This window comes from Bos grunniens, chromosome 11 (genome assembly GCF_055505025.1).
Source record: "Bos grunniens cultivar Pamir isolate PY7600 chromosome 11, Bosgru_T2T1.0, whole genome shotgun sequence".
Lineage (NCBI taxonomy): Eukaryota > Metazoa > Chordata > Mammalia > Artiodactyla > Bovidae > Bos > Bos grunniens.
In genome coordinates, this window is record NC_141175.1 from 31,145,604 (window position 1) to 31,158,007 (window position 12,404).

A 12,404-nucleotide genomic window follows, 5' to 3' on the forward strand; every position below is an offset into this window, starting at 1 on the left:
CATTCACAGAATATTACAAAATGCTTATTATATTCCAGATACTATTCAGCAGCACAGATTTCCTCTTATTCTCATCACAACCTCTCAAGGTTGGCATTTCTATCTGAATTTTGCAGAGAAAGAAATAGTCACAACAAGGTTAATACAACACAGATGGTAAATGGCACAGCTGACATTTGAAACCAGGTTATTCCGACTCCAGGACACTTTTTTCTTGTTCATTTATTTTTTGTGTTGCTTCTTTCCTCCATTACAATATAGGCTCTTTGAGAGTTGGAATCTTGTCTCTGTTGTGACGCATTGTATTCCCACATCCTCAGGGATTAATGCATACTCTATAGTCAATTAATAGTTGAAAGCAGCTCTTTTGTCCTTTTCCTGTTTGCCCATTTCTGATCTTCTCTAACCTTGAAAAAACCCAATTATAGGGATGAAATCACTGGACAACTTAAACTAACTCCTGACTTCTGCTCTCCTGAGTTGTATATCATGCCTCAACTAACCTGTTTATTCTTTCCCTAGATTAAAAGAAATAAGCATGAAGAATAACATAGCTAAAGAATGACTAACTCTCTACCCCAACAGCTGTCTTAGCATTCCTGCAGGTGGATCACAGAGACAAGATAGCATCTGAAGAGTCAGCCGTCTTCCCCTCACCTTTCCCTTTAAAAACGTCCGAGATCAAAGGCGGCAACGAGAGGAGTTACCCTGCGTCCAAGGTCAGGGGCGGCGGCCGGGAAGAGCAACCCCACGCCCGAGGCCAGGGGCGGCCAGGAGGACGAACCCCACGTCCAAGGAGCCGTGGCTGTGCGGGCGCAGGAGGGCTTAGAGGAGCTATCCTACGTTGAAGGTCAGGAAGGGAGGCGGTGAGGAGATACCCCTCGTCCAAGGTAAGGAGCAATGGCTGCGCTTTGCTGGAGCAGCCGTGAAGAGATACCCCACGCCCAAGGTAAGAGAAACCCAAGTAAGACAGTAGGTGTTGCGAGAGGGCATCAGAGGGCAGACACACTGAAACCATACTCACAGAAAACTAGTCAATCTAATCATACTAGGACCACAGCCTTGTCTAACTCAATGAAACTAAGCCATGCCCGTAGGGCAACCCAAGATGGGTGGGTCATGGTGGAGGATCTGACAGAATGTGGTCCACTGGAGAAGGGAATGGCAAACCACTTCAGTATTCTTGCCTTGAGAACCCCATGAACAGTATGAAAAGGCAAAATGATAGGATACTGAAAGAGGAACTCCCCAGGTCAGTAAGTGCCCAATACACTACTGGAGATCAGTAGAGAAATAACTCCAGAAACAATGAAGGGATGGAGCCAAAGCAAAAACAATACCCACTTGTGGATGTGACTGGTGATAGAAGCAAGGTCTGATGCTGTAAAGAGCAATATTGCATAGGAACCTGGAATGTCAGGTCCATGAATCAAGGCAAATTGGAAGTGGTCAAACAAGAGATGGCAAGAGTGAATATCGACATTCTAGGAATCAGCGAACTAAAATAGACTGAAATGGGTGAATTTAACTCAGATGACCATTATATCTACTACTGCGGGCAGGAATCCCTCAGAAGAAATGGAGTAGCTATCATGGTCAACAAGAGTCCGAAACGCAGTACTTGGATGCAATCTCAAAAACGACAGAATGATCTCTGTTCATTTCCAAGGCAAACCATTGAATAACAGAGTAATCCAAGTCTATGCCCCAACCAGTAATGCTGAAGAAGCTGAAGCTGAACAGTTCTGTGAAGACCTACAAAACCTTTTAGAACTAACACCCAAAAAAGATATCCTTTTCATTATAAGGGACTGGAATGCAAAAGTAGGAAGTCAAGAAACACCTGGAGTAACAGGCAAATTTTGCCTTGGAATACGAAATGAAGCAGGGGAAAGACTAATAGAGCTTTGCCAAGAAAATACACTGATCATAACAAACACCCTCTTCCAACAACACAAGAGAAGACTCTATACATGGACATCACTAGATGGTCAACACTGAAATCAGATTGATTATATTCTTTGCAGCCAAAGATGGAGAAGCTCTATACAGTCAGCAAAAATAAGACCAGGAGCTGACTGTGGCTCAGATCATGAACTCCTTATTGCCAAATTCAGACTTAAACTCAAGAAAGTAGGGAAAACCACTAGACCATACAGGTATGACGTAAATCAAATCCCTTATGATTATACAGTGGAAGTGAGAAATAGATTTAAGGGCCTAGATCTGATAGATAGAGTGCCTGATGAACTATGGAATGAGGTTCGTGACATTGTACAGGAGACAGGGATCAAGACCATCCCCATGGAAAAGAAATGCAAAAAAGCCAAATGGCTATCTGGGGATGCCTTACAAATAGCTGTGAAAAGAAGAGAAGTGAAAAGCAAAGGAGCAAAGGAAAGATATAAGCATCTGAATGCAGAGTTCCAAAGAATAGCAAGAAGAGATAAGAAAGCCTTATTCAGCGATCAATGTAAAGAAATAGAGGAAAACAACAGAATGGGAAAGACTAGAGATCTCTTCAAGAAAATTAGAGATACCAAGGGAACATTTCATGCAAAGATGGGCTCGATAAAGGACAGAAATGGCATGGACCTAACAGAAGGAGAAGATATTAAGAAGAGATGGCAAGAATACACAGAAGAACTGTACAAAAAAGACCTTCACAACCCAGATAATCACGATGGTGTGATCACTGACCTAGAGCCAGACATCCTGGAATGTGAAGTCAAGTGGGCCTTAGAAAGAATCCCTACAAACAAAGCTAGTGGAGGTGATGGAATTCCAGTTGAGCTATTTCAAATCCTGAAAGATGATGCTGTGAAAGTGCTGCACTCAATATGCCAGCACATTTGGAAAACTCAGCAGTGGCCACAGGACTGGAAAAGGTCAGTTTTCATTCCAGTACCAAAGAAAGGCAATGCCAAAGAATGCTCAAATACCGCACAATTACACTAATCTCACATGCTAGTAAAGTAATGCTCAAAATTCTCCAAGCCAGCCTTCAGCAATATGTGAACCGTGAACTTCCAGATGTTCAAGCTGGTTTTAGAAAAGGCAGAGGAACCAGAGATCAAATTGCCAACATCCGCTGGATCATGGAAAAAGCAAGAGAGTTCCAGAAAAACATCTATTTGACGGGGTGAATCACAATAAACTGTGGAAGATTCTGAAAGAGATGGGAGTACCAGACCACCTGACCTGCCTCTTGAGAAATTTGTATGCAGGTCAGGAAGCAACAGTTAGAACTGGACATGGAGCAACAGACTGGTTCCAAATAGGAAAAGGAGTTTGTCAAGGCTGTATATTGTCACCCTGTTTATTTAACTTCCATGCAGAGTACATCATGAGAAACGCTGGATTGGAAGAAACACAAGCTGGAATCAAGATTTCTGGAAAACATCAATAACCTCAGATATGCAGATGACACCACCCTTATGGCAGAAAGTGAAGAGGAACTCAAAAGCCTCTTGATGAAAGTGAAAGAGGAGAGTGAAAATGTTGGCTTAAAGCCCAACATTCAGAAAACGAAGATCATGGCATCTGGTCCCATCACTTCATGGGAAATAGATGGGGAAACAGTGTCAGACTTTATTTTTGGGGGCTCCAAAATCACTGCAGATGGTGACTGCAGCCATGAAATTAAAAGATGCTTAGTCCTTGGAAGGAAAGTTATGACCAACCTAGATAGCATATTTAAAAGCAGAGACATTACTTTGCCAACAAAGGTCTGTCTAGTCAAGGCTATGGTTTTTCCTGTGATCATGTATGGATGTGAGAGTTGGGCTGTGAAGAAGGCTGAGCACTGAAGTATTGATGCTTTTGAACTGTGGTGTTGGAGAAGACTCTTGAGAGTCCCTTGGACTGCAAGGAGATCCAACCAGTCCATTCTGAAGGAGATCAGCCCTGGGATTTCTTTGGAAGGAATGATGCTAAAGCTGAAACTCCAGTACTTTGGCCACCTCTTGCAAAGAGTTGACTCATTGGGAAAGACTCTGATGCTGGGAGGGATTGGGGGCAGGAGGAGAAGGGGACGACAGAGGATGAGATGGCTAAATGGCATCACTGACTCGATGGACATGAGTCTGGGTGAACTCTGGGAGTTGGTGATGGACAGGGAGGCCTGGCATGCTGCGATTCATGGGGTCACAAAGAGTCGGACAGGACTGAGCAATTGAACTGAACTGAATGTGACCTTGTTGTTTCAAACATCCTCAGGCCAAATCTAATTTATTGTTTGCCTCATGGGCACACATTATCCGAGTTGACTATATTCATTAGCTAGGTGTGACTCAAATCAAAGTCCCTTTGGCTTATACAACCTCTAGGTTCAAGTCACTTCCTCATTATATTTTCTTCTAAGTGAACAGGATATATACATATATATATATATATGTATATATATATATTTAGACATTAACAGATGGTAGTTATACGTTCTCCTTAAACTCCCCTCCTCCACTACTGAGAGCTATTGAGCAATTTTTCCAATTGCCTATTTTCCACCTCTTCCTTACCACTTCCTTGACTTTAGATCTCATAATGCTAATCAATAGATTGTTAGATATGCTTTTCAAGGAAATCTTTAAGCTGTTAGAAGTCTGCAGTTGTGCCCTTTCTGTTATTATGCTCTTTTTTGGGGCCCATATTCATGAAATTTGGCAGAGTGGCCTTATATTTTGGATCTGTAGCAGTTTGCTGCATGGAATTCAGTGCCCCGCCCACAAATGCTTTGTCTTTGGACTATTAAAAATTTTTTTGTTGTTTTTTTGTTTAGCTGTATTGGTCTTAGTTGTGTCACGCAGGGTCTTCATTGTGCCATGTAGGATCTCTTGTTGCCACATGTGGATTCTCTAGCTGTTGTAGTTGTGGTGGAGGCTCAGTAGCTGCAGTGTGGGCCCAGTTGCTCTGTGGCATGTAACACTTTAGTGCCCCAGCCAGATAGCGAACCTGCACTCCCTGTGCTGTAAGGCGGACTCCCAACCACTGAACCACCAGGGAAGTCCCTGGCCTTTTATATTCTATCTAGTAGCTAATGTAAGTGCAGGTGTTAGCCATGCAGTCATGTCCAGTTCTTCTGTGACTCCATGGACTATAGCCCATCAGGCTTCTCTGTCCACTGAATTCTCTAGGCGGGAATATTGAGATGGTTAGATATTCCCTTATCCAGGACTGATATCCTACCCCACCCAGGGATTGAACTTGGGTTTCCCATATTGTAGGCAGTTTCTTTACCATCTGAGCGACCAGGGAAGCCCAATTAATGTAAACTAGCTACTTTCTAAAAAAACTGTTTTTTAAAAAACATAGGTTCCCAGGGCCCACCCTAAGAGATTTCTGATTTTGGGTCTAAAGTTGCATCTGCAAATGTACATTCGTAACAGCTCCCTAAGTGATTCTGACGCTTGACTAGTCTTAGCAACACCTGAGATGAGTTTTCTTCCTAGAGGATGAACAAAAACAATAGGTCTGTTGTTGCTATCTTAGCTAGCGAGTACATTATGACAGAGATAAGAGACTTGACTTTGTTTATCTTTGTTTCCAACACATTGCTTGTGAAATAATAGTTCAAACCTCATCAAAGCTTTCACAGGTTTCTTGAGGCCGAAGCTTCTGTATCAATAAAGAGCAAAGCTGGAAGCTAAAGAGTTAAGTCAGTTTTCACCGAAACATAAATGAGGTAGAGAAAGAGAAAGCAGATTCTGCCCCTGGAGATTTGAAAGGACTTAAATGTTAGCACTAACATATTGAACCTAATTCTCGGCTTCAGAGGTAGTCAGGGCAATCACCCAAGAGATCAATGCATGCTCTCCCCCAGGGACAGGTGCACTCCTGCCTTTCCTATTCCAGACCCCAAACCTCATTTCTGACCAACTGCCCACAACGAAGAATAGCTGTTGTTGTTTTCCTCTTCTTCTTTTTCTGTGAAAAATTCATTCAGGACATGACATCATAATTCTCAACTCCCACTCGTTTTTCTTCTTTTTGTGAAAATCAATAACCTATAGGACTGGATTTTATGAAGGCTGAAGCAGTTAGGAGAAAATAAAGGAATGAATCTTTGGGCTCATCTTATTTCACACACCCACCTGCTTACTGCCTTTGCGCCAGGCAGAAGGGACCAGGGAAATACCCAGGTACAGATGCTATGTGTCTGAGGAGTACGCGTGATGGATGGGAAGGGACGACAGAAAACAGACACAGAAAGAAGGATACAAATATGCACACATACAGAGAGACAGACAGAAAGACAGACAGAGGAATAACAGGATAATGAGGGAGCTACATGAACTCAGATGCCAAAAGTCCAGTTACCATGCTTGTTCTGTGAGTAGAAGCCAACTGTTAAACACAAATAGCTAAGTTAATAAATGCATTACTAAATGAATACTTTATTAATACAATGGATATTTAGTGGCAAATGAGAGGATTCAAGTTGGAAGGATATTAGAAACATACTAGAAGTCTTTAACTTTCATGTTAATAGTACTAGAAGAAATTCTACCTTTCTGATTATCAGATCAGATCAGTCACTCAGTCATGTCCAACTCTTTGCAACCCCATGAATTGCAGCACGCCAGGCCTCCCTGTCCATCACCAACTCCTGGAGTTCACCCAGACTCACATCCATTGAGTCAGTGATGCCATCCAGCCATCTCATCCTCTGTCGTCCCCTTCTCCTCCTGCCCCCAATCCCTCCCAGCATCAGAGTCTTTTCCAATAAGTCAACTCTCGCATGAGGTGGCCAAAGTACTGGAGTTTCAGCTTCAGCATCATTCCCTCCAAAGAAATCCCAGGGCTGATCTCCTTTAGGATGGACTGGTTGGATCTCCTTGCAGTCCAAGGGACTCTCAAGAGTCTTCTCCAACACCACAGTTCAAAAGCATCAATTCTTCAGTGCTCAGCCTTCTTCACACTCCAACTCTCACATCCATACATGACCACAGGAAAAACCATAGCCTTGACTAGACGAACCTTTGTTGGCAAAGTAATGTCTCTGCTTTTGAATATGCTATCTAGGTTGGTCATAACTTTCCTTCCAAGGAGTAAGCGTCTTTTAATTTCATGGCTGCAGTCACCATCTGCAGTGATTTTGGGGCCCAGAAAAATAAAGTCTGACACTGTTTCCACTGTTTCCCCATCTATTTCCCATGAAGTGGTGGGACCGGATGCCATGATCTTCGTTTTCTGAGTGTTGAGCTTTAAGCCAAATTTTTCACTCTCCACTTTCACTTTCATCAAGAGGCTTTTGAGTTCCTCTTCACTTTCTGCCATAAGGGTGGTGTCATCTGCATATCTGAGGTTATTGATATTTCTCCCAGCAATCTTGATTCCAGTTTGTGTTTCTTCTAGTCCAGCGTTTCTCATGATGTACTCTGCATATAAGTTAAATAAACAGGGTGACAATATACAGCCTTGACGAACTCCTTTTCCTATTTGGAACCAGTCTGTTGTTCCATGTCCAGTTCTAACTTTTGCTTCCTGACCTGCATACAAATTTCTCAAGAGGCAGGTCAGGTGGTCTGGTATTCCCATCTCTTTCAGAATTTTCCACAGTTTATTGTGATCCACACAGTCAAAGGCTCTGGCATAGTCAATAAAGCAGAAATAGATATTTTTCTGGAACTCTCTTGCTTTTTCCATGATCCAGCTGATGTTGGCAATTTGATCTCTGGTTCCTCTGCCTTTTCTAAAACCAGCATGAACATCAGGAAGTTCACGGTTCACATATTGCTGAAGCCTGGCTTGGAGAATTTTGAGCATTACTTTACTAGCGTGTGAGATGATTATAGGTGTTATGATCAAAACAGTATTGAAGGTTGTTATTGTATCAGTGTTATGTAGGATGGATTAGACTGCTGCTGCTGCTGCTAAGTCGCGTCAGTCGTGTCCGACTCTGTGCGACCCCATAGACGGCAGCCCACCAGGTTCCCTGTCCCTGGGATTCTCCAGGCAAGAACACTGGAGTGGGTTGCCATTTCCTTCTCTAATGCATGAAAGTGAAAAGTGAAAAGGAAGTCGCTTAGTCATGTCCAACTCTTCGTGACTCCATGGACTGCAGCCTACCAGGCTCCTCTGCCCATGGGATTTTCCAGGCAAGAGTACTGGAGTGGGGTGCCATTGCCTTCTCCAATGGATTAGACTAGGAAATACTAATTACTAGCAATCCCATTTGGAGAATAGTATTGTGCTTTCAGCATGTGATGAAGGTCAGCTCTGGGAGAAGAACAAAGGAATAAGGAAAAAGGGATTGTAAGAGGTAGTACATCAGGGAAAGAAGTAAGAAGACATAGAAAAACATTAGATTGTGGGGATAAAGGAAAAGAATCTTCAGGAAAGACAGAACCCTGAATTTCAAGAAGTTACCTCCTCTGGGAGGAGGTTAATGGTTTTCCATATGGTTAATCACTACCTTCTCTGGATGCTGACTGTCGTTTGTACATGTTTTTTGTAGAGTGTGCATTGCGGACTTTATCGCTACTTCTTTGCTTATCTTTCCTTGTATTGGATTGTTTTCTTCTTTAGAAAAGATACGTATTCTCAAGAAAGCAGGAAGTGTACTGCTTCCAGGCACGGGTTAGAGGACAGTAGGATAATTATCAGTAGGGACAAGACTTGCCTGGCATCGAGTTGTTTTAAAAGAGGCAAGCTGAAAGACGAGTGTCAAGGGTAAGCCAGGATTTATATATAGCCAATCATTATAATCCAGAAGAAGCACTACCTGCAGATTCAGGGCACGTATGTTTAAGGTCAGTGCTAAAGAATAAGGCTAAAGCCTCAAGTTTAATGACTATCCAGTGTATGGTAGGAAGAAAAACATTAGATTATGTTGCTATGTAATTAGGATGAGAATAAGAGCAATAACATGAAGGCAGAGTATTAAGTAGGAAATTTAGTGAACTCAGAAAGAAGCTGCTAAATATTCATTTCTCCCATTCTCAGTTTGAGGCTCCTCAAAGCAGAATGTTTTTGAATGGTCAGATACTATATCATAATTCTCTCTTCTCTCTCTCATTCCAGTAACTGTGTTAGTTTTTCACTTTTAAGAAAGCAAGATCTCAGACTTTGTGATCAGTCACAATAATTTTAAAAAAAGTAAAAGAAAAGGAAGTACATTTCTTCCCATCTATCCTGTCTATATAGTTTTTCTATATTTGTCATTAATATACAAGTTATCTGGAATAGATTACTTACAGTATCAAAACATTATACCTCTCAACTCATCCCTCCAAGCCCTGCCTCCAAAAGATAGGGAAAAAAAAAAAAAAAAGATAGGGAAAAACAAAGTACTCTCAGGAAAAAAAATAAATCTATCCTGTTTCCATTAAAGATGTTCTTTATTCTACCACCCCTCCTTTATCATTGTTGGGTGTTTATATTCCAGATTTGTCAGGATAAATACAAGCAATTAGACAACATTGGAAGTTACTATAAATGCAAAATCTTTGGATAAATGTCTCTGAGTTAGGCTGCTGCTAAGTCATTTCAGTCGTGTCCGACTCTGTGTGACCCCATAGGTGGCAGCCCACCAGGCTCCTCCATCCCTGGGATTCTCCAGGCAAGAATTCTAATTTATTTGTATTCAAAAGCCAGCTTTAAACGCCAAAAAGTAAGTTAAAATAGTAATGAAATTATATATATCTGGAGGGAGCCCAACTTGTCAGGTGGTTTTACCTTTTCCCATATTCCCTGATAAATCATCCCTTCCCTTGTCTTAAAACTCACCCCACAAAGGAGGTGTGGTAGAGACGGCTTTAAAGTGCACAGTATTTCATTACTCTTCTCTTGTCATAGAATATACCCATCCAGACCCTGATTAAGTGTGTCCTGCATACCACAGCTTTCTCAGCTTTATAATAGGAGGATCAACACATCCACACACTCTCATGAGGTTTAGCTAATTGTTGATTAAATGGCAGGGTCAATATTTGGGAACTATTTCTATCTAAATTTACATCTGCTCTGAGCAAGGGTATTGGTGGTCTTCAGCTATCCAGAGCCTTCTCTCCAGAGAGACTTCACAACACAGAGCAGTATCACAGTAGTGAGACTAAGGCAGCTGTGGTCACCATGCCTGTTAACACACAACCATTAAACAATTACAGAACACTAGAGTAGGCAGGCAGAGTATATTACTATGATCTAATTTACAGAGGGTCTCCGCCTTTTAGAGGTTAATTGTCCAGAATTCATAACAACTTAAAATTAAGTATCAAAAGGAAGGTATACTCAATGTGTAATGAATTTATAAGAAAAAAGAGAATAAAAGGAGCTATTGCTACAGACTAGGAAGTCTTAAAGGGGGAATGGCATTTGAGAGTCACAACTGCTAACAAGAGTTTTTGAACCCTGTGTGAAAATTGATCTCACTTTCTTTTTTTAAAAAAATAATTATTTTTATTTTCTAGATTTTTTGGCCACACCACGTGGCATGTGAGATCTTAATTCCCTGACGAGGGATTGAATCTTAACGACTGAGTCACTGGGAAGTTCCCCCAACTGCCCCGTGTGAATTTGAAATCCCAGAGTCTACACTTTTAAATGGGAAAAAAAATCACCTTCCTTTTTTTTTTTTTTTTTATTAATCTCACATAAAGATTTCATGAAGAGAATAGAGAGATTTAAAATGCATGTGATAATTTACAAAATTTGAAGGAAGTTTATATGCGAAATACACAGAAAGTCATTATACAGATCTAAGTATATATGGCAGTCAGCACCCAAATGTTGTGGGGGCTGAAAGTACAAATAACTGAGTGGATTCTTTTAGAAATCCTTGGATCTTTACCTGGTTGTGAAGGACACAGAGAGAGAGAGAGAGATGATTACAGTCCCTTACATGGAATATTCCATGTGCTGTCCCCACCTCTGCTCATCAAAGCAGAATACTGGCAGGTATGACCAGCAGCAAAAATTCTGTGGCCACAATCTTCTGTAATCTAGGAGTGCATCTCCAAGCCTCTAGGGTTACTGTACCTGTCAAAGCAAAGGGACCGTGTTTAGGGTTGAACAAATATGCATGTTTTCCTAGAACAATCCTGGTTAATAATACTCCCATTTACTCTCAAAAATGTCCCTCTTTACATGGCTAATTATATGGGCATCTTAACTATACCCTGCTTTTCAAAGGACAAGCAGACGTGGGCCACAGATCCCTGTTTTCCTATGAGCAGAGTTCCAAACAAAGGCATGAGGTTAGAATAGTTGAAGAGAACACGGAAACTGTCTGGAAACTATAGCACAGGCAAAATGCCAGTCTCATGCTCTGCAAATAAAGAGCTGTTATCAATTAAATCTGGCTTTATACTAAATGACATTTTGATATTTGATTATATATATGTACTTCATTATGCTAGGTTTCGAAGAGGCAGAGAAACCAGAGTTCAAATTGCCAACATCTGTTGGCATCATGGAGAAAGCAAGGAAATTCCAGAAAACATCTACTTCTGCTTCACTGACTACACTAAAGCCTTTGACTGTGTGGACCACACAAATTGTGGGAATTCTTAAAGAGATGGGAGTATCAAATCACCTTACTTGTCTCCTGAGAAACCTGTACACGGATCAAGAAGAAACAGAACAAGACATGGGACGACTGACTGGTTCAAAATTGGGAAAGGAGTAGGAGAAGAATTAAAGAACTTCTTGATGATGGTGAAATAGAAGACTGAAAAAATCCAGCTTGTAACTCAACATTAAAAAACTAAGATCATGGCATCTGGTCCTATCACTTCATGGCAAATAGAAGGGACAAAGTTGAAGCAGTGACAGATTATTTTCTTGAGCTCCAAAATCACTGCAGATGGTGACCGCAGCCATGAAATTAAAAGGCACTTGCTCCTTGGAAGGAAAGTTATGACAAAATTAGCATATTAAAAAGCAGACATGTCATTTTGCCAACAAGGTCCCTACAGGCAAAGCTATGTTTTTTTTTCAAGCAGACATGCATGGATATAAGAGATGGACCATAAAGAAGGCTGAGTGCTGAAGGATTGATGCTTTCGGATTGTGGTGCTGGAGAAGACACTTGAGAGTCCCTTGGACTGTAAAGAGATCAAACCAGTCAATCTTAAATGAAATCAACCTTGAGTATTCATTGGAAGGACTGATGCTGAAGCTGAAGCTCCAACACTTTGGTCACCTGATGTGATGAGCTAACTCTTGGGAAAAGACCCTGGTGCTGGTAAAGATCGAAGGCAAAAGGAGAAAGGGTGGCAGAAGATGAAATGGTTAGATAGCATCCCAGACTCAGTGGTCATGAATTTTAGCAAACTCCAGGAGATGGTAGCAGACAGAGAAGCCTGGCATGCTACAGTTCATGGGGTCACAAAGAATCAGAAACATCTTAGCGATTGAACAACAACAAGAACAACAACTACACGTCAGTGGGTTATCCACTCACA

The 12,404-nt window shown here is 41.4% G+C and overlaps 1 protein-coding gene across 2 annotated transcripts in view; it reads right to left on the reverse strand.

Annotated features, from left to right (window-relative positions):
• LOC147362809 (uncharacterized) overlaps positions 1–12,404 on the reverse strand; it is a 446,810-nt gene that overhangs the window by 24,029 nt on the left and 410,377 nt on the right. Inside the window, exon 5 of one of the 2 annotated variants that reach the window (XM_086325700.1) lies at positions 10,565–10,977. The exons of the other annotated variant lie outside the window; for it this stretch is intronic. Coding sequence (XP_086181826.1) covers positions 10,877–10,977 — 101 coding nt within the window. The 3' untranslated portion in view covers positions 10,565–10,876. Of the gene's footprint in view, positions 1–10,564; positions 10,978–12,404 lie in introns of those variants that run through there. 2 annotated transcript variants of the gene reach the window in all.